The sequence below is a fragment of the Ursus arctos genome, unplaced genomic scaffold (assembly GCF_023065955.2).
Source record: "Ursus arctos isolate Adak ecotype North America unplaced genomic scaffold, UrsArc2.0 scaffold_8, whole genome shotgun sequence".
In the NCBI taxonomy this organism is placed as follows: Eukaryota; Metazoa; Chordata; class Mammalia; order Carnivora; family Ursidae; genus Ursus; species Ursus arctos.
In genome coordinates, this window is record NW_026623100.1 from 65891901 (window position 1) to 65915123 (window position 23223).

Genomic DNA, 23223 nt, shown 5'->3' on the forward strand with positions numbered 1-23223 from the left:
GCATATTCAGACGGTAACTGTTTCTTTGAGTTATTCAGTTATTGTTATTTCATTATATAATTCTGGAGTTATTTTCCTTGAAGATCTATTCCTGCCATCATGGGAGGTGTAGCCTGTTGTACTTCTCTGCCATTCCTTCATTATTCATAAAAATAAACTCTGCCAGGATTCTGACTTTTTATATTTTCCTGAAACCAAATCTAAAGTTTTGTTTTAATTGGTGTAGTGTTCTGGGGGTGCCTGCGTGGCTCAGTTGGTTGAGTGTCTGACTCTTGGTTTCGGCTCAGGTCACGATCTCAGTGTCGTGAGATTGAGCCCTCATGTTCTGCTTGAGATTCTCTCTCCCTCCCTCTGTCCCTCCCCTGCTTGTGTGTGTGCTCTCACTTACTCTCTATCAAATAAAAAAAACAAATCTTAAAAAAAATATAGTGTTCTGTATATCTTATGGGTTATCCAAACTTCTGTTTCCTTTAAAGGAAAATTATACCCAGATTTGCAAGGAAAGGATTGTGATGGCGTTTGTATGGCTTTTACCACATCTTTTTACCAGATGTATGTGTCATTTACTTTCATTTCTTGAGTTTTACTTTAAGGAGTTTTTTTTGGTTTGGGTTGGGTTATTTTGGTTCTGTTTGGTTTTGGTTTGCTTTTTTGGGGGGGGGCGGGTTCCTAGGTACTAGATCCTAGATCCCAATATTTGTTTCTTTCTCTGAGTTAAAGTACTTTATTATTTAAAAAAAATCTTTTTAATGATTTTATTAATTTTTTTGACAGACAGAGAGGGAACATGAGCAGGGGGAGTGGGAGAGGGAGAACAGGCTCCCCGCCGAGCAGGGAGCCCGATGCTGGGGCCGATGCCAGGACTCTGGGATCATAACCTGAGCTGAAGGCAGACGCTTAACAACTGAGCCACCCAGATGCCCCTATTTTTTTTTTAATTTTTAAAAGATTTTTAAAAATATTTTTATTTATTTTACAGAGAGAGAGAGAGACAGAGTGAGCACAAGTAGGGTGAGAGACAGAAGGAGAGGGAGAAGCAGGCTCCCCACTGAGCGGGGAGCCTGACTTGGGGCTTGTTCTCAGGACCCTGGGATCATGACCTGGGCCAAAGGCAGACACTTTACTGACTGAGTCACCCAGGCAACTCAGAGATTTTCTTTCTCTTTTTTTTTAAAGTAATCTCTACATCCAAGATGGGGCTGAAACCCGGAACCTGGAGATAAGAGTCGCAGGCTCTACTGACTGAGCCAGCCAGGCCACCCCTGAAGTACTTTAAATACACAGATCGCAGTCTCTATTCCATAATTCTAAAATCCAAAATGCTTGAAAGAATTTTTTCATACATTTGATAGCAAAACTCATTTGACAATAGCACTTCTCTTAAACTGACATAAAACTATATATATTATTAGTTTATCCCACTTAGCATAAATACTTGTTTCAGTTATGGGATGCTGTCCTTAATCCTCCTGATGGTGTTACATAATAGATGGCATATCATGTTACTTTTCTAAAATTCAAAAGATTTTTATGCCTAAAACATTTGTCCTTAAGTGTTTTGGGTCAGGGATTGTGGACCTATGTCTCTATTTATAGCTGATTACGGTGTGCTGTGGCTTTGTTCCCCTGTTTGTCTTTGCTTTTCTGAGCTAAGAAAGATTTCTGCCTTGGACCTATCCACAGACCCTAGTTTATTGGCCTAAACAGAGTGTGTACTTACTACTGAAATTGAATACCATTAGATGGGGCAAGCTTTTACCAGATGGATTATTGAACTATTTACTTGGTCTTTCTTTCTTTCTTTCTTTCTTTCTTTCTTTCTTTCTTTCTTTCTTTCTTTCTTTCTCTCTCTCTCTCTCTTTCCCTTTCTTTCTCTTTCCCTTTCTTTCTTTTCTTTCCTTCCTTCCTTCCTTCCTTCCTTCCTTCCTTCCTTCCTTCCTTCCTTTCTCTCTCTCTCTCTCCCTCTCTCTCCCTCCCTCTCTCTCTCTCTCTCTCTCTTTCTTTCTTTCTTTCTTTCTTTCTTGGTTTTATTTATTTATTTGACAGAGAGACAGCCAGCGAGAGAGGGAACACAAGCAGGGGGAGTGGGAGAGGAAGAAGCAGGCTCACAGCGGAGGAGCCTGATGCGGGGCTCAATCCCATAACTCCGGGATCATGCCCAAGCTGAAGGCAGACACTTAACGACTGAGCCACCCAGGCGCCCCTGGTCTTACTTTCTTTCTGAGCAGTCTTTTTCCTGTTCTTCTGTTTTCTTCTTACTGGAATCTTGGCTCCACCATTTACTAATTATATGGTCTTGTTAATTAACACCCTTATATGTTAGTTTTTTCATTTATAAAAATGGCATAACAATTTTGCTTGCCTCAAAGGATTGTTGTGAGGGCTAAACCGAATGCTTCTTAGAATTTAGCACTCCTTTTGTTGTTAATGTAGTTGTTACTGATTCATACATGTCCTGTTGGTTACTTCACTAACATATGGTCAATCGTTCCCTTATTAATGGACTTTGAAGTCATTTTCAGTGCTTTGACACTTTTAACAATGCTGTATATGATCCTTCCATATATGGCTGTAAATCCTTGTGGCCTTATTTTTGTAGGATAGATAGAAGTGGGATTGTTGGATCAGTGGGCCCTAATATTTTTCATTTCAATAGATACTTCCATGTTACTTCCCTAAGGCAGAATTGAGATTGGGTGGGAAAGGCACCAGTTTTTAGTTCTGCCAACAGTCTATTAAGAGTGCTCATTTTCCCATAACTGTACTAGCAGTGGATTTTATCATTTGCTTCTTTGTTTTTTATTTAATTAACTTATTTATTTATCTTTAAAGATTATTCATTTATTAGAGAGAGAGAGAGCACGGGTGCACAGTCACAGGCGGGGTTTAGGGAGGGGCAGAGGGAAGGGGACAAGCAGATTTCCAGCTGAGCGTAGAGCCTGATGTGGGGCTCCATCCCAGGACCTCAAGATCATGACCTGAGCTCAAGTCGGATGCTTAACCGACTGAGCCACCCAGGTGCCCCTGTTTTTTATTTTAAAGTGATTATAGACTCACAGGAAATTGGAAAAATAGTCCCATGTATATGTCATCCAGCTTCCTCCAGTGGTAACGTCATATAACTATAGTACAATATCAAAATCAGGCAGTTGATGTTAGCACAGTACTGTTAACTAAGACTTGGGTTCTTTTGGTTTCTTGCAGTCTGATCAGTGGTATCTTGATTTTTTTTTCCCTTTGATCACTAGTAAGTTTGGGTTTCTTCATGTGTTCCAGTGACCATTTATGTTGCATGTTTTATGATCATTTATTCATATCCTCTATCCATTTTTTAAAATTAGTTGTGTTGTTTTCCTAAAAGCAGCGCTCTTAGGATTATTCATTGTTTTGTTTGCCATTTGTTTTGCAGTTACTTATTTCAGCTTTGTATATACTTTCTATAGTTTGGTTGATCTTGTTTTTTTCCCTACGTAGAGCCTTTTATTTTTATTTAGTCAATTTGTTTCTCTTTTGCGGTTCTTAGGTTTTCTCTCTTAGTTAGAAATTTATCCATCTGGCAGGATATATACTATTTTCCTTTTTTTTTTTTCCACCCTTTAGATTTTATGTATTTGAGAGAGAGCACAGGCAGGGGGAAGGGCAGGGGAGGGGGAGAAACAGACTCCCTGCTGAGCAGGGAGCCCAAGGCAGCTTCATCCCAGGACTCTGACATCATGATCCAAGCCGATGGCAGACCCTTAACTGACTGAGCCACTCAGGCGCCCCCCATTTTCTTTTTAATACCTTCTACTTTACTTTTTGGTCTTTAATCCATTTGGAATGTGTTTTGAATATATTGTGAGAATTATTTTCCCCATATGTATAACACGCTATTCCAGCACTATTTAACGTGAATTATTTTATTTACAACTCTTTCAGTTGCTTATGACTTAAAATCTCAGCAATTCCAAAAGTAGGAATGGATCAAGGCAAGGCTTGATACAGTGGCAAAAGTAATATTGCTAAAATTATTGCTGTCCCCCCCCCCCCCAGGTTCAGTGCCTTTTTGGGTGTTCTTTTTCCCTATAGTCCTTACCCAACCCTTCCTTACATAACCCTTATAGTTACGGGAAAATGAGCATGGGTCCTGTGTGTTGTTCACCCCAGTCCCAGATATTTTCCTCATGGTCACATGATTGAAAGTTTTAGGCATTACTTCCTCTTACTGCTCAGGGGAAGAGAAGGAGTTTCTGAAGCTTCTCAGCAGAAATGCCCAAGTAAATAGCTCCTTAGATTGTTGCCCCAGATTGAGTCATGTGTCTGTTCCTGAATCTACACTGTGGGAGTGGGGAAGAATGGGGGTGCACACAAAAATGCTGATTGGCTTTTTCAACCAGGAAATGTGGTTTAAGAGTTTGGATTTACACCTGTGATGCGCATGGGATTAATTCTGTCTCAGCCACTTGTATGAGTGTGGGAAAGAGATAATGTTTTTGGGAAATTTTAGGTATTGTCTCCAGAAGAGGGTTTGGGTCGATGCTGGGTAGTCAAACCACAGGTGACCAGATCATGACCCTGTTTCCTTCCTACTACACAGATAATACGGAAAGGTACAGAATTGTACAAAAGTCCCAGAGATTGTACCTTTTACATTTATTATGATCTGTTTCTGTGTTTTGTTTTGTTTTAGCAACAGTCTAGAGTGTTCGTTTGCCTATTTATCCTGTCTTAGAAACATACTGTTTCAATAATTGTAGCCTAGAGTACATTTTAATATCTTCTTAAGAAGGCTCCCATCATTTTTCCACCAGAAATTTCTTATATATTTATTTGATACAAACTTTGGGATTCTGACTAGAATCGCATTATGTGCATTTTTAAGATGGAAGTTCCAAATTATATAAAAATAATTATGAGAATCAACCTGGAGACTCTCAGAACTTTCTTAACAAAAAAAGTTTTTTTTAAATTTTCTTGGTTGCCCTCCGTCGTCTTTACAGTTTTTGACCCTCAACAGTTTTGTAAGTACCAAAAGATAATGGACCCCTGGTCCTGCTCTCCCCTACAGAGAACGCCTATCTCTAAGTACATCCAGGATACCTAGCAGCCTCTTCTAGCAGGCTTATTTGGGTTGAGCGGTACCGGCAGAAAACTAAGAGGGAGAACAGCTGGAGATGTGCAGATAAGCTGCCTTATCCCTCAGGTATTAGGAGAGAGTTTTTTTTTAATTAACGGTGCCACACATCTTCCATTACATTGCTATTTGTTATGTTAGGTAAGTACAAAAAGATAGGAAAAGGAAATGCAGTAACAGGAAAATAATACATATTTTTTTACAGATATTTATTATATGCCTAATACTCTAGAAATACAGTAAATGTATATTGGAATTAGTAAACATTTAACCAAGGTGCTGCATAGACGATAAATATCCTAAAAACCTACTTTATACCTCTTTAAGTGATACCATGATGGGTACGTGTGTGTGTGTGTGTGTGTGTGTGTGTATACACACACATGACATCACTGTGTTGTACACTTGAAACTAATATGTCAGTTATATCAATAAAAAATATTAAAAAATAAATACAAGAGACCATAGAAATGTGTTCATTTCACACCTCAGGTTCAGTCTGTTGCAGCAGTGTGCACGGAGAGATATATATACGTATATATATACGTATATATATATAAAATTTTTCTTAAAGGAGACTAATATTGTTTATTTGAATCTGTAGGTATGTTCTTTCCTCCCCGTTTTACTTGACCTGTAAAGCTTGTATTAAATGAAGGAGAATGTTGTTATTGTTTTTTTTTAATTTCAGCTTTACTGAGGTATAATTGACAAAATTTTAAGTGAAATACAATATTTACAAAATATATTTGTAAGACTTCTGTGAGGTCCATGTTTTCTTAAATGTTAAATACTAGATCAGGATTAAGAAAATGAAATATGGGGATGAATTTTGCATCTGTTTTCTCCGTGGCAGCCTCTCTGTAGATTGATAGACTTTTTATAGTTTATAAAATGTGTTTATGTCAAATGATGTTGATCAGTTAACTTTATCTTAAGTCAGTGTTATGTAGGATACTCAGAGACAGAAACTAATCATTGTGTTCCTCTTGTTCTTTTTTTTTTTTTTTTTTGCAGTGGGACTTCCCCTCTTGCATGCCTGAATGCAATGCTGCATACAAACTCCCGAGGTGAAGAGGGCATCTTTTATAAGGTTCCAGGTAGAATGGGAGTATATACTTTGAAGGTAAATATTTTTGTTAGGGCATCATTTATAAAGTAAAAACAGGAAGTGACTACATCTAAATGATACTTGCATCATAGAGACAGAGCTCTGTTCAGCTTATTTTCAGGAAGAGGTAATATGTTCAACTCTGTATCCTGTACATTTTTATACTAATCTGTGGCCATCTGTAGGTAGACCAGAGAGCTAACTTTACTTTTTATTCTTTATGATAATGCTGTCTTGAAAGGATGAACTGAAAATGACTCCCAGTGACTTTTTAAAGGACCTCAAAACATTTGAATAATGACTGTTACCTCAGAGTATACAGCCTTGATGCTTTATATTACTTTGTTATTTAATTCTCTGTTACAGTTCAGAGCTGCTGTTCTTTTTTTGTAGTGGAGAACACCCAAGTTCAGATGATTGGATTTTCTTGTTTTGTATTCCCCAGATAGTGTAAGAACTGGAATGGGGACCCAGATCTGACTGAATTCTTGAGCTCATGTTCTTTTTACTATAACAGTCTTGCTGATTTCTAATTCTGGCACTGAGAAGGCACCATGACTTATCAGTGTCCCTTCAGTTACAAACAGGAAAACCAACTCAAATGAGCTTGATTAAAACAGAGAGTTTATTTGTTCATATAACTGTAGATTCTAAGAAAACTCAGCCTGGATCCAGGAGCTCAAATGACGTCATCAGGGATTGATCTCTCTGCTTTCTCTTGGCTTTGTTCTCAGGCAGGCTGTTTCCTATCATACATGTCAGCCCCCACTCTGCAGGCTCTTAAGTCTGGAGAGAAAAGAGTCGCAGGAAGTGGGAGCCCTTCAGTTAGATTGGTTTGGCTTGGCCCATGTGTCTATACCTGAATAATTGCTGTTGCCAAATGCATTGAGTCTTCTGATTGGCTATACATAGGTTCATGATCACTCTTGACGTGAGGTTGGGGGTAAGCCCTCTGCCAATTGAATTCAGGAAAGGGATTGTTTGCCAAAGGAAATTATTAGCAGAAGGAGGATTAATACGCGGCATGCACTGACTATTGTCTGTGTGTATGTGGGACTCTGTCCCCTTTCTTTTTTTTAGCTTTGAGCTGTAGTCATTACTATGTTCAGTGGTTGTGTGTAGCCTACTAATGTTAGGAAGTTCTAATTTACCTATAGTACCTCCTTCTTATACACTTTGTTAAACTTGCTATGATTACAGGGCTCTACTTCCGTAGGGAGCTTTTTGTGTTGCTTTTAATTTTTAGCTGTTCTAGACCTTCCATATTGTTAATAACATTAATTAAATGCCTACTCTGTGCAGGACACTGTAGAGACTATAAAGAAGAACAAACTATGGTCCCTGAACTCTTGATGCTCACATAGTTATTGAAGTTACTGCACACAGACAAAACGTACTGTGATATAAAGTACTGCGCTATAAGACATCGTCACAGTGTAGAGAAATAAAGATTAATTTTGAATAAGGGGATCTAGAAAGCTTTTGCTTTTGTTTTAACTTATAAGATTTGAGTTGAACTTTGGCTGATAAGTAATGAGGGGAAGGACCTTTTAGGATAAGGAAATAGCTTAATCAAAGGCACAGATAGAAGGATTCAGAATGGATTTGAAACTAGGGTAGATTGAAGTGGTTACGGACATCTGTGTGTGCACTAGTGTGGTAAGGAGTTGGGCGGGGTAAACTTTGGTGAAGATCAAATTTTGGAGGCTTCTTGGAAACCTGACTTAGCAGTTTGAGAGAGAGAAAGAGAGAGCTGAGGAGATGGGAGAGGTTTTTCAGGTGAATAGTATGATCAAATCTGTGTTAGGAAGATAATTCAAATCGGATAGATTTAAGGGTAAAACAGGGGTCATTTGCAGCAGATAATTGGCCTGAACTACGAGAGTGGTAGAAGAGAGAGAGGCAGGGGACATTAGAGAAATAAATGTATACTATGGAGCGGGTAAAAGGAGGGGTGAAAAGATTTTGAGATTCGGGGCATGCGCAATTGACCAGTTGATCCTGTAAGGGTTACAAGTTTAAGCTTAAGAACAGTTATATTTGTACTTAAAATACTTGTTGAGCCTAGGTCAGGAGGTCTGGCTGGCAACTAACTCTGGAAAAGTTGCTCCACATTTTGGAGGAGAGGGTAGAAAAGTATGGGGTGTGTATTTTAAGAAAGTATATAACGTGAGAAATGGCTTTGAGAGAAATGGCAGGAGGTCATAAACCTAAGTGAGAAGTGACAGTTCCTTACTAGATCAGAGGTTATTATCTTGGCTATAATGTTGTGACTGTCAGTTGTAGGAAGGAGCGTCACATGTCAGAATTAAATATTTTTTTATCTGATTATAAAATGTGGGAAAATAAAATATATTGAGAGGAGAAAAGAAATAGTCATAGTTTCATAACTTAGAAATTCACTAATATGTTTGTTTACATGTGTATATTTTTATATACTACATGAATACATAGTAGCTAATATTTATTGAGCTCTTATTATATACCAGGCACTGTTCTAAGCATTTTACATTTAACTCATTTGATTTCAGAATGATCTTTTAAGGTAGGTACTATTATCTCCATGTTATAGACAGGGAAACGGAGGCATAAGAGGTTAAGACTTTGACCAGACTCCATAATTAGGAGAAGATAAGACTAGAATTCAATTCCAGAAAGTCTTAATTTTCTAGTTCTTGATCTTATGCTTATCCTACTCAATCTCTTACATACTGTGCTGACACAGGTATCTTTTCGGATTAGCAGTCTCACCATTCATTGTAGAAATCAAAGATTCCTATGAGTTTTTAAAAAAATTATTCCTTTTGGGGTGCGTGGCTGGCTCAGTCAGTAGAGCATGCCAGTAGAGCCTGCGACTCTTGATCTCAGGGCTGTAAATATGAGCCCCACATGAAGAGTTTACTTAAAAATAGAAAAAAAATTTGTTTATTCCTTTTATATTTGACTCTTGCTATTTATTAATCAATATTTGGGAATCAGTTAGATTCCAATAATGCACTATTTCTTCCTATCCAGAGTCAACTGAACTCACTTAATGGTACATACGCACAAACACATATCTGTGGATAATGAGTATATCTACCTTTTACAAAATTGTTATTGTAGTTTTTTGTATTCTGAACATCTTCTCATTTACTTGGACTTATATATACTCAGTTTTTTCTAATTTAAGCCTCTTTGTTGTGCTTTCATGTAATTGTCATGTATAATTTTTATCTTTGGATGTAGATGGAAACATTAGCTAATTTGACCCAAAGAAGAGAGATGACAGGAATTCAGAAAATATTGCTGGTTCTGCTACTGAATCCTATATTACTAAAAATTAATCAGCACAGTTAAGTTGCAACAGTACATATCAGAAATTTAATTCCGATTTGTTGAAATGGTAATGATTAATCCTAATTGGATGCCTACATTTTCAGAAAGATGTGCCGGATGGGGTGAAAGAGCTATCAGAAGGTTCAGAAGAAAGCAGTGATGGTCAGTCAGATTCCCAGAGTTCTGAGAACAGCAGCAGCAGCAGTGATGGTGGCAGCAACAAGGAGGGAAAAAAGAGCAGGTGGAAAAGGAAAGGTAAATCCACCTGATCTCTCAATAAAGTACTGAATGCTATAGGACAAATGCCCTTGTTAGTAGTTACTCTTTTTTCAGACCCCAGGACAGTTGGTCTCTTTCCCTTCCCTTTAGATTGGTACCATCCAATGGAGTTTCTTGCAATGATGGAAATGTTCTTTATCTGTGCTGTCCAACCCAACACAGCCAGTAGCTCAGTATGTCTGTTGAGCACTTGAAATATGGCAGTTTGACTAAGGAACTGAATTTTAAATAGCCACACATGGCTAGTGGCTGTCAGTTGGACAATGTGGCTCTCCAGGTTTCACCTGGGTTTATATTCAGCTCTTGGTCATCCATAGCCTTTTTGAAGGATGCTCTTATCTTATTTGCCTCTTTAGTCCTCTCTTCTAAAATTTGAGCACTTATTACTCTAACAGCTATCTGCTTACCAGGAAAATAATGCTTTTAATTTCTACTGGCGAAGACTAAATTTAGTCTGCTGTTCTTTACTCTCCCCTGCTTGGTGTCTGCTTCATAGCTTACCCAAAAACATATTTTAGGGAATAAGTCTGTTGCTGCAGCTTCCTTGGAATGGATTTTCCACTTAAGGATACATTTTATTACCTCTTCTTGCTAATTATCCATAGCTTCTTGTCAGAGTCTTCTTGAAGAGGGCAAATTGTTTTTACCTCAATATTTATAAATTTAGCTGTACATAGCAGGACAGATTTAAGCCGACTCATGATGGTTCCTTTACAAGGATTAATATAGTGATATTCTGGAACAAAACATCCAAGAATTTCCCTAGCTTGGATACCCTCTTAGGTTTGTGTTACAGGTGAGCTGTCTTTGGATCTAGAAGCTGGAGTTATGTTTTTGGGAATACTTGATTCATTAAGTGCCTTTGGAACTGTTGATTTGGAACTGTATCAGAAAAGTAGTCTGATTCATTACCATCCCTGCATTCTTTTGTCTGCTACTCCTGGAGAAAACTGAGATAATTGGTGGTATCATTTGTGTTCTCTGGTAAAGCTACCACACATGCAATTTGGGCAAATTTTGTAATAAGAGGATTTTAGCTTTAAGATCACAATCACTTGGAAAGTAACCCAGACCTCAGATGTTAGGAACAAATGGAATAAAGTCAAGATAAAGCTAGCTACTCTGACCAGTATTCTTAGAGAGAGAGAGAGAGAATATTTTTTTTTTCTCTATCAGTAGTGAAAGGAGGTGTGGTCCAGGGCCTTACATTTCTCAGAGTCCACGAAGCATCTTTTTTGCAAGGATGGAGCCAAAAGTGTTAAGGACTCTGCCTCTCCTCCTTGTCCCCAGTTTAAACTTTTTTTTTTTTTTTAAAGATTTATTTTTATTTATTTGAGAGAGAGAGCACAAGCAGGAGGAGCAGAGGGGTTCCCACACTGACTCCATGCTGGGTGTGGAAGCAGTCACAGGGCTTGATCTCACAACCCTGAGATCACGACCTGAGCTGAAACCAAGAGTCAGACGCTTAACTGACTGCACCACCCCGGTGCCCCACCTAGTTTAAATTTTTAATTTTGGAAGTCGTTGATCTAAGATTAGGAACCAAGCCAAATCATCAAGCAAGAGAAACGGTAAGATTCATAATTTCTGAATGTGGCTAGAAACAGGAAAATCAGTAACTAAGCAGGCCAGACAAGTGAATTTGGGAACAGAATTACAGTCTCAGAGGTCATTCCTTTTCACTTTTCATTAGCCACATATGCTGCAGTAGCTAATTTGAGTAGTGGCTGTTACATGTTTGGTAAAGGCGATCTCTAAGAAATTATGGTGTATGTATGGTGATATAGGAAGATCTAAGAAATAACAACAGAATCCCATTGTCAATAGGTTAATAGATGTAAATAGCATAACCTTGCACTATAATTGGCGTTATAATAGAAGATATTTAACAACAGAGTAATAGGAAATTCAGAATTGTGGTTCAGATAAACTGTTATTTTATTTTTTATTTTTTTAAGATTTTATTTATTTATTTGACAGAGATAGAGACAGCCAGCGAGAGAGGGAACACAAGCAGGGGGAGTGGGAGAGGAAGAAGCAGGCTCATAGCAGAAGAGCCTGATGTGGGGCTCGATCCCAGAACGCCGGGATCACGCCCTGAGCCGAAGGCAGATGCTTAACCGCTGTGCCACCCAGGCGCCCCCAGATAAACTGTTATTGAACTGCTTTTGTATTCATTCCACTTCTAGAAATTATCACATTATTGAATATTTATCCTCAATTTACATTAAGATGAGATGTTCTGTAAAGATCTTTTCTGATTATAGGTAGTCTATTAAACTGAGAGTAGAATGGGCTTTATATGGTGTTTGGAAGGTGAAGGTAAGAGGTGCACATAATGTCATATGGAATTCATATGACATTATTTGCTGAGCTGCCAACAATGAAGAATGATTTAGTTTCTCATACAATGTACTTCTCTCGTTCATGGGTCATACCTATGACATGTGGCATAGATACATAAATTTTTAGGTATATCTTATATAATCTGTGAATGTTTTTGTAGTCCAGTGCAGATTAACGTGGAAAACTTGTAGTTAGCAGCATGCAACAGAGTAGTTCTAAATCAGTTAGTTATTAAAGGTAAAGCAAAGTAATTGTGCCTATTCCTTTGTCTTATTTAGGGCTTTTACTCTCAATCTGACATCACTTTATTTCAAATGCATTGTAAGACAGGAAGAACACTGAGATAGTATCAAAACCCACTTCCTTTTATGTACAAAAATAAAGAGCTCTGACAGCAAAACTGATACTTCTAGTTGAAAATCGATAGAAACTGTCTTGATAATAGGTATACCTTTCAGCCAAATAGGAACAGAGAGCAGAACTTTGAAATTTAGTCCAATATTAAAAGTAGTTTATTGATTTCCATGTAAAGTGGAAGAAATTAGAAGTTCATAGTTTTGGTTCCTAATTGTCAGACAGGAAACAATGTTCAGAGAAGAACTTTATGGAATTCCAAGCCAAGGTAAGGTGGAATAAATCCAGAAAAAAAGATTAAAATCAACTCTTTCTTTTGCTTTTTTTGTAGAATCATAGCTAAGCAAAGTCTCTGCCTTTTCCCCAAAATAAAATATAAATATTGCTGCATGAAGCAACGATAGAAGTATTATTTTTATCTTCTGGTAGAAGAAAGTTTTGTTAAATTTTGGCCTTTTAAAGTGTCTTAAGAAAAAAGTTAATTTTGTAAAATATACCTTTTTACTTACAAGAAATTACTAATTCTTTCCAGAGGCATAATCTGATGTTAACCTAATCACTTGTTCAAAACTACTTTAAATCAGGAATTTGATAAACGCTATGTTTGGAGTTATTTCAAATACCAGAGACTTGCCTGCCCTCTAATATCATTTCTATATATAAGTTTACTGAATGGGGATGATTATGTATAGAAATGTCTCCGTTAAAAAGTATACTCGGGAGAGAAACTCCCTTGGGCAAAGTTAACATATATGGAGAGAGATCTTTGAGAGAGATCTTTGTCTTCTGTGGTGTGGTTGGTGTCTGAGTCAGAGATTATAGCTCTGTCATGTATTAAACATGGCTCCACTATTAGGACTTGGGTAGGTAAGGTACCCAGAAGCAAGGAAAGTGCTCAGGTATGGCCTCTCCATCTTTGATGAGGGGATTGTACGAATATTAGTCAGTAGTTGCAGCCTGCCATGTTGGAGGTAGACCGCACTTGGTGAAGAAGGTACTTAAAACTGAAACAGTCTGTTAACTTCTGGAGATGAAATTCCTCAAAAGACAGACTATGTTGAAAATAAAAACCCTCCCTTAAGAGAAGGATTGCTGTTTAGGAAGATAAAAACAATTTTGGATACTTCAGTTCTTAATCACTATTAATCCTTCAACTATAGAAAGCTGAGCTTCAATTTTGATGTTACTGCTTCATTATTTCTGATAGTATTTCTAATACTTGGGAGGGGCCCATTGAATGTCTTCAGGAAGAAATAAAATAGTCAAGGATTATTCATTAAAGCCTTTAATTTGAAGGCATCTAATGTGGATAGTCTATATCCTTTTGACCTTGTTCAATATAATAATCATCCATTGAAATGGAAAATTCTCAGTGCTGTAATATATCTGAAAAATAGTACGTTCTGAATGTATACTCCGTAGTTAGTACTAATTGTCCAACAACCCGAAACTGCTTCAGGAAACTGTGTAAAACTGGCTTTAAGTGCCACAAGTTCTAGGGTGGGTGACTCAATTGGTTAAGTGTCTGACTCTTGATCTCGGTTCAGGTCTTGATCTCATGGTTGTGCGTTCAAGCCTTAGGTTCTAAAATTTGTTTTAAATATTTCTTTAAAAATAATTTTAAGCTTAAAAACTCATTTCTCTACTGAGGTACTGGGGGCAGGTTTTGGTTTTTAAATCAAATGACAAGTAACTGTGGGTCTTTTGATCAGAATTTGTTAATATTTAAAAAATTTGTTAATATTTTATGTCTGTGTATTTATATGAAAGCAAGTGTTTTTATTTCTTTTTTTTTTTTAAGATTTTATTTATTTGACAGAGAGAGACACAGTGAGAGAGGGAACACAAGCAGAGGGAGTGGGAGAGGGAGAAGCAGGCTTTCCGCTGAGCAGGGAGCCCGATGCGGGGCTCGATCCCAGGACCCTGGGGTCATGACCTGAGCCAAAGGCAGAAGCTTACCGACTGAGCCACCCAGGCGCCCAGCATTTTTCTGTCTTTCTTTCTTTTATTTTAAGATTTTATTTACTTATTCGACAGAGATAGAGACAGCCAGCGAGAGGGAACATAAGCAGGGGGAGTGGGAGAGGAAGAAGCAGGCTCACAGAGAAGGAGCCTGATGAGGGGCTCGATCCCATAACGCTGGGATCACGCCCTGAGCCGAAGGCAGACGCTTAACCGCTGTTGCCACCCAGGCGCCCCAGCATTTTTATTTCTAATCAGATATTTAATATGTTCCTAAATGAGAGAGCTTTTAAGTGTTAAGCAGTCTACATTGGAGGACCGTTAGATCAGGAGATAATATTGAGAGGTATTATTTAGGCCATTCATTAGTTCATTTAACAAAATCAAAGAAATGCCTCTATTTAGACTGCTTGCCACACTCATTCTTTCTCCAGTACGTATGTACTATTGGCCGGGTATTTGGGAAACCAATTTAAATAAGGTGCAGGTCCCATCCATATCTAAAGGTATAGAAAAAGAAGCAGACAGTTAGCAAAGGACTTTAATAAATAACAAGTATTTATATGTGTCATATTATGGCAGCATTAGAGAAGGGAGCTGTTAACTTTACCTGGGTTAGTAAGTATTGTCTGAGCTATAGAATATTTTAATATACTTCCTTCCATTGGGAGTATAACCCCCAAGGAAGACAGGATGTATCATGGAAAGAAAACATATATAAAGACAAGAAGGTAGAAAGGAGGCTATATGAAGATAAGTTTTGGTGAAAGAGGACATTTGTGGAAAGAAAGAAAGGGAAAAAGGTAGGGATCAGGCTATTAATCTTTAGTGCTGATCTCCATTATTTATAGGGTACTGGTGTGCATAAAGTGATTTCTTAGGAGAATTAAGAAATGTGATATGTATGGATCAGAGAATAGCAACCTGCTTGACTATTTGCAATTTTCATAGCCGCATACCAAGAAGAACAAAAAAATTTTTTTAAAGATTTTATTTATTTGACAGAGCACAGCAGCGGGGAGCGGCAGGGTCCTGGGATCATGATCTGAGCTAAAGGCAGACGCTTAAACAACTGAGACATGCAGGTGCCCCAAGGAACAAAATTTTTGTTTATAGATCTTTTGCTGTTGGTTTCTTCCTCTTGTCCATTTAAGATCTGAGTTAATATGCTAGCTTTTTTTTAAATTTTAATTTATTTTTTATTTTTATTTTATTATTTTTTTCTTTTGAGTTATTTAAATTCCAATTCATTAAATATATACTAGCTTTGATTTGTTTTTCTGTTATTATTTATTGTGGTGTCTCTCCCAATTGGATGGGGGCCCCCAAATGTGGGATGGCAATCAGGTGGAAGCTGGTGGTACTGGTGGCGCTGGTAGTCCTGGTGGTGCTGGTGGCACTGGCAGTCAAAGAATTCACCTGAGGCAGAACGAAGGAGATAGAAGTTTATTGAATACATTGCAAGGGAGCAGCAGGCAGGACAGCAAAGGAGAGACTATCTGCATGAGGTGGTGGGTGAGGGCTGTTTTTAAAGGGGGAGAGTTAGTACATATGGGGATGTATGGTATCTTCCTCCTTTTTGGTAACTGTGCCTGGTCGTAAGTAGCGCATTGGTCAGTTAGGGCTTATGGATATTTCGAGGTGGGTCCCCTGATGGGCCCTTCCGTATTCAGCCAGGGGGGCGAGGTGGGCGCTTTTGCCTTGTTCTATATTCCATTGCTCAAGCCTGTTGCCTAAAAGCGACCTCTACATTTATGTTAGTTCAGTTTATTTCTAATCACTGGTATTTGGTTTAAAAGAACTCATTTCCATTTCACTCTTGAAAATCATTTGTTATGGGTAGTAGATTTCCTTGACACAGGATGAAATTAATTGGTGACATTAGTTTGGTTTTACTTGAAGTAAAAACAAACTGGTAGTACAGAAGTGTGAGGGATTATTTTTCTCCAGGTGCCACTTTATAAGATAGGATTATGAACAATGTCTCAGTCCTTGTGGGATTTTGTTGGCCAACACACTGGTGTCCCAGCACTAACCAGTGGTCTATGAAACCCAGGAAATGTTGAATGAAGGGAAAACAAAAAATCATAACAAAGGTTTGATTTCCCTCTGCTTTTTGTTGATTTGAGAACTTTGTGCTCCCTTCTGCTAATAACCATTGCCCCAAAGTAACCACTGTAATAATTTCTGATAGTATAGACAAGACCTGTCTGGAGCGGAATCAGAAACTGTTTTTAAACTTAAGTCAAATCATACCTTTTTTGGGGGGAGGGACACATAACGTTTGTAAGTTTTCATCCATGTTTTGTGTATATTCGTCAGATTTTTAAAACTGTATAGTATTCTGTTTTATAACTATTCCTCAGTACCTCTGCTTATCCATTCTACCACTGATGAGCATTAGGTTATTTCTAGTTTTTGCCTATTCTATTGTGAATGCTTTTGTATCTTTCTTTTTGTACTCTTTTCTTCTGGGTATGTACTTGGGAGCAGAATTAACTGTAGTGTATACTGCCAGACAGTTGTTCAGAATGGTTGCACCAGCTTATACTTCCACCAGTAATGTGCGAGAGTTCCAGCTATTTCACGTGCTCACTAATTGTCAGTCTTTTAAATTTTAGACTTTGGTTAGTATGTAATAGTGTTCCATGTGGTTTTAAGTTGTATTTTCAGGATGGCCAACAGAATTGGAGCCTTTTTCATTATGAATCATTTGGATGTCCTCTTTTATGCAGTGCCTTTTCCAGTCTTTTCTTTCTTTTTTTTTTTTTTTTAAGATTTTATTTATTTGACAGAGATAGAGACAGCCAGCGAGAGAGGGAACACAAGCAGGGGGAGTGGGAGAGGGAGAAGCAGGCTTCCCGTTGAGCAGGGAGCCTGATGCAGGGCTCAATCCCAGAACTCTGGGATCATGACCCAAGCCGAAGGCAGACGCTTAACGACTGAGCCACCCAGGCGCCCCATCCCATGTCTTTTCTATTTTTCATGAGTCATCTTTTCCTTAGTAACTTGTAGTTCTTCATATATTCCCTAATTGAATATATATCTTGTAAGTAACTTCTCTCTCTTTATGGCCTGTCTTTTTACTCTTTGAAAAGTATCTTTTGATGAATACTATTTCTCCCTTTTAATATAATCCGGTACATCCTTAAGAAAATTGCCTCAAGGTGCCTGGGTGGTTCAGTCGGTTGGGTGTTCGCCTTTGGCTCAGGTCATGATCCCAGGATCCTGGGATTGAGCCCGTGTTGCTTCTCCCTCTCCCTTTGCCACTCCCTCTGCTTGTGCTCTCTCTCTCTCTGTTAGATAAATAAAGTCTTTAAAAAAAATTGCTTCTTGCACTGACATGAAAATAGTTTCTTCTGGGCCATAAAACATGCCTTAACAAATTTAAAGGAATGGAAATGATCTGATATCTGCTCTCAAATCACAGTTAAACTAGAAATCAGTAATAGAAAGATAACTGGAGGGGCGCCTGGGTGACTCAGTTGGTTAAGTGTCTGCCTATGGGTCAGGTCGTGATCCTGGAGTCCTGGGATTGAGCCCCAGATTGGGCTCACTGCTCAGCATGGAGTCTGCTGTCCCTCTCCTTCTGCCCCTCCCCTGGCTTGTGCATGTGCACTTGTGTGCACGCTCTCTTTCTCTCTCTTAAATAAATAAAATCTTAAAAAAAAAGAAAGATAACTGGAAAATTGCAAAATACATGGAGATTAAACAGCACACTTTGAGTAACACATGGATCAAAGAAGAAATCTTAAGAGAGATTTTAAAATATTTTGAACTGAATGAAAATGAAAACAACATATCAAAATTTGTGGTTTGCAGTGAAGAAAGCACTGATTCACCTTTTTTTAAAAAGGGAAAGGACCTAAATATACAAATTCAGGCTGAAGTAATACCCAAACAAGAAAAATGTAAAACTATGAGGCTTTTTCACAGTGCTTTAAGAACTTAGATGAAATGGGATGATTTTGTAGGAAAATGGAACGCATAAAACAAATTTTTCTAAACAATTTTCTTACAAATAGGGATATAGAAGAGCTCCCCTTCAAATGAACACCATACTTAAATGGTTTTTTAGGGAAATTCAGCCATATGTTTAAGGATCAAACAATCCTAATGTTTTAAAAACTATTCCAGTGCAGGAAAAAAAGATTATCCAGATTCTTTTTGGAAGTAAATTTTCAAAACTTTAAAGAGAATGCAGCACTCTTTTGTGAATACTAAGGAAAAATCATGAAGTTAGCATATAGAATCCAATCATACACTAAAAATTATAAATCCTAAACAAATGGGGTTTTAGGTTGTAAGTATGATTCATTAATGGGAAGTCCGTTATTATTCATCATGTTAATAGAGCTGATATGGAAAATCCTGTTGCCATCTCTGTACTTGCTGAAAAGGCCTTGTGTAAATTCAGTACTCAACAAAATTGAGAATTGATGGATACTTCTTTAACATAACAACTTAGTCAGAAAACCAGCATCTTAATGGGGAAGCACTAGTGGCTTACTCTTTAGCTAGAAGAAGTGAAGAACAAGGTGCCCAGTATCTCAGTTCTTATATTTCAAAACAAGGAAGCAAGAGAAAGCAGTTGGAACAGTGAGGGACAAAAAAGGGGAAAACTGCTTCTATGTGCGGATGGTACAGTTACAGATCTGACAAAAGAATCAGTGAATGAAGACTGATGAAGAAGATAAAGAATTCAGTAAAGTAGCAGGTGTAAGTAAAATTAGTATTTGGCAACCAGCCATATATATATGGAAAAAGGGAATACATTCAAAATAACTACAACAGCGGCAGAAACTCTGAGCATGGCCGTTGTAAGATATGTGTAAAGGTGTTAGAACTGAATTTCCAAGAAGATGAAAATGGGTTCCTTTTTCACACCATACTCCAGGATAAATTCCAAACAAATGAGAAGTACAGTGTAAAACATAAAACCAAGTTCTAAAGGAAAACATGCGTGAGTTCCTTTTAAAACCTGAGAATAATGAAGCTTTTTTAACTTTCTGGAAGCCTATGATTTTATCCCCTGAATCAACAAACCCACCTCTGAGAGTCGATCCACAGACACACCGTCAACAATACAGAATAGCATAGTTTAAGACTAATGCTTCTCAAACTTCAGCATGCATCAGAATTACGTGGAGCTTTTTATGACACAGATTCCTGGGCCCTGCCTTCAGAGTTTCTGATTCAAGATCTAGTAATTTGCATTCCTAACAGAGTTTTTGATACTGATGGTGTTTTTCTTAGTGTAACACCTTAAGAGCCACTGGTTAAGACATTGTACTAATAAAAGTCCAGAAAGAACCAATATACTCATCATTCTGGTTGAAGAAATTATAGTACATCTGCACAGTGGAATTCTGTGTACCTATTAAGAGGAATGTGGAAGATCTCTATATTCTGTTCTAGAATATTCCCCAGGATATATTAATTATATTAAGTTTAAAAAAAAAATCCGTATTCTGGACAGCTTATGGTACTTGATTTTTTGCTTAAAGCAGTGAGTGAAAGTATAAAATAATCTATACTATGTTTTCACCAAAACAAAAATAACAAACAATGGAAGGCTACAAATTAATATAAATGATTTCCTAAACAGGAAGAGAAGTAATAAAGGGGTATAGACAGGGGAGGGAGCTAGACTCATATGGAAGTAAGTGGTTTACAACTTGAAGACTCTCCCACAAAACCAAAAAGGGACAGTTTGAGTGCCAAATTTGTAATGATTGTTTTCGATTCAAACATTTAAAAGACATAAACATCTCTGGGTTGATAATGACACTTCAAAATCACTTTTACATACTATTAGCTTTCAGAGACTGCTATAACAAATTACAACAAACTAGATGCCTTAGAACAACAGAAATTTATTTTCGGGGGCGCCTGGGTGGCACAGCGGTTAAGCGTCTGCCTTCGGCTCAGGGCGTGATCCCGGCGTTATGGGATCGAGCCCCACATCAGGCTCTTCCGCTATGAGCCTGCTTCTTCCTCTCCCACTCCCCCTGCTTGTGTTCCCTCTCTCGCTGGCTGTCTCTATCTTTGTCAAATAAATAAATCTTTAAAAAAATAAATAAAAAATAAAAAATACTTATATATTAAAAAAAAATTTATTTTCGCATGTTCTGGAGGCCAGAAGTCTGGAATCAGGGTGTCCACAGGGCCACACTCCCTATGGAGGCTCTAGGGGAGAACTCTGTTTCTTGTATTCTTTAGCTTCTGGTGGTTGCTGACTTCCTTGCCTTGTGGCCACATCACTGCAATCTCTGCCTGTCTTCACATCACCTTCTTTTCTGTCTGTCCTCTGTGTCATTGGATTTAGGACACTGAGATAATCCAGGATGATCTCATCTCAAGATCCTTAACTTAATTACATCTGCCAAGACTCTTTTTCCAAATAATGTAACATGCACACATTCTGGGGATCAGGACATAATTTTTTGTTGGCCACCATTCAGCCCACAACAAGTACCCACTCATTCTGAAAATATACTGAGTTTGGATCTTGGCTGTGTCCCTTACTGTCTGAGTCCTCTGGCAAACTAATTAAATTTCCTGATATGTAAAATTTAGATGATATTACAATATACAGAAGATGATATTACAATATACAGAAGAATGTGTATATTTGAAATTTATGTATAAATCTATGTCCTTGGATCAAGCCCAGCATCAGGCTCCCTGTTCAGTGGGGTGTCCGATTCTCCCTCTCCCCAGGTACCCCCACTTGTGTGTCTTTCTCTCTCTGTCTCAAATAAATAAAACCTTAAAAAAATAAATGTATGTCCTTAAAACTTGATCCCGGCGTTATAGGATCGAGCCCCACATCAGGCTCCTCCGCTATGAGCCTGCTTCTTCCTCTCCCACTCCCCCTGCTTGTGTTCCCTCTCTCTCTGGCTCTCTCTATCTCTGTCAAATAAATAAATAAAATCTTAAAAAAAAAAAAATGTATGTCCTTAAAAATCTTCCCATGTTTTAATTTGTGTAGAAAAGTGTTAGGATGCTAGCCCAAATACATTATTATTTCTGAGGGTAGAATTGGAAGAGTTTGGGAATAGAAAGAGGACTTGTACCCACTTTAGAGGGTAGTTCAGTGAAGTCCTGTTCAAATGAATCTAGCATGCTATTAGATGCATATAAGATAGTTACTTTTGGTTGCTCTTATTAATAAAATTGTGTCTGAAGACAGTGTAGCCACTAAAAGTAATTACGAAAAAGAAGTTTCTCAGCATGTGTTTAAGCCTTAAATATTTAAAAGGTAGGACAAAATTTAAGTTTCATAAAAGTTGTGATACCTATACTTGGTATTAAGTCAGTTCTGGGAGATGTTCCTTACTGGTGAATCCTGAAATTTTCATCATTTATTTCAAGCTGGCTTTGAGATATGTTTATGGTTCAATTGTTAGAAAGGGCTTTTGCCTTATGGGGGAATAGTCCAAATAGTTTGCCCTGGTAATTAGAGATAGCTTTATTGTCTTTTTTTCAGACTGCAAAGTGGAATTCTTATATACGCTAATAGAATTATTTTGTTTGTTTTCTGTTTATTCTCAGGCAGTATTTGAGGCAGGTAAGGAAACGTATATTTTCAGATTTCTGTAAGCCATTACAAAGAAGGAACATAGTCAAATATTAATGGTCTTTATTTTTGTTATGTCACTTTAAAAACATTGGTCAAATCAAAAAGGCAATAACAAGTGTTGAGAATGATTAGAACCCTCATACATTCCTGTAGAATCGTAAAAATGGTATAGCCATTTTGGAAAATATTTGACAGTTCCTTAAAAAGTTAAACATAGAGTTGATAGAAGACCCAGCAATTCTAGAATTGAAAATACATGTCCAACACAAAATCGTGCTAATGAGTGTTCTTCATATCATAGTTCAGTGACCAAAAGGGGAAACAACCCAAATGTCTATCAGCTAATGAATAAACAAAGCGCAGCATATGCATACAATGGCCTATTATTCGATGATAAAAAGGAAGTAGTGATCCGTGCTTCAGTATGGATCAAACTTCAAAACATGCTTAGTGAAAAAAGCCACTCACAAAAGAGCATGTATGGTATGATTCCGTTTATATAAAAGGTCTAGAATAGGCAGATGCATAGGGACAGAAAGTAGATTAGTGATTGTATAGCACTAGGGGCATAGTTAGGGAAAAGCTTTTTGTGGGTGGTGAAAATTGATTCTGGTGATGATTCACAACTTTCAACCAAAGTGGTTGAATTTTTACACTTTAGGTGAATTGTATGTTATATAAATCTTAGTAAAGCTGTTGTTTTTTAAAATTGGTCAACATAAGTAGACTGAGGATGTGGTTTCTTTTCTCTGCTCAGTTATCTCAAGAATTATCCAACCTTATTTTTGTATGATACATCACAACGAATTTTTTCTTAATGTCGCACTTTATGTCAGTTCTTTCCCATAGATAAACCTTATCGTAAGGGTGGGAGTGCAAAGCCAGGTATCCCAAGTATGATAAGTCACCTTCTTCGTATTTTCTGCTGTTGGCCTCTTTAAATGTCATCTACTCTGTATTCCTTCCTTAGGACTTATAAGAATCCGTTGAAAAGCTGTTTTCCTAAACTGTGTATTCCAATGAACCATGCTTTTGCATTTTTATGTCAGGTAGCTACCTACCAACATACTTTATAGTATCTTCAACTCTTTAGCCATACCATGGAATGCCATGTTGCTATCCAGGCCTTTTCAGTCCAATTACTGTGGAAAGGAG

The 23223-nt window shown here is 37.6% G+C and overlaps 1 protein-coding gene across 2 annotated transcripts in view; it reads left to right on the forward strand.

Annotated features, from left to right (window-relative positions):
- Positions 1–23223, forward strand: part of ASXL2 (ASXL transcriptional regulator 2) — a 128821-nt gene that overhangs the window by 68863 nt on the left and 36735 nt on the right. For both annotated transcript variants that reach the window (XM_057308963.1, XM_057308964.1), the window contains exons 3-4: positions 6131–6239; positions 9647–9797. In XM_057308963.1, coding sequence (XP_057164946.1) covers positions 6131–6239; positions 9647–9797 — 260 coding nt within the window. The remainder of the gene's footprint in view (positions 1–6130; positions 6240–9646; positions 9798–23223) is intronic.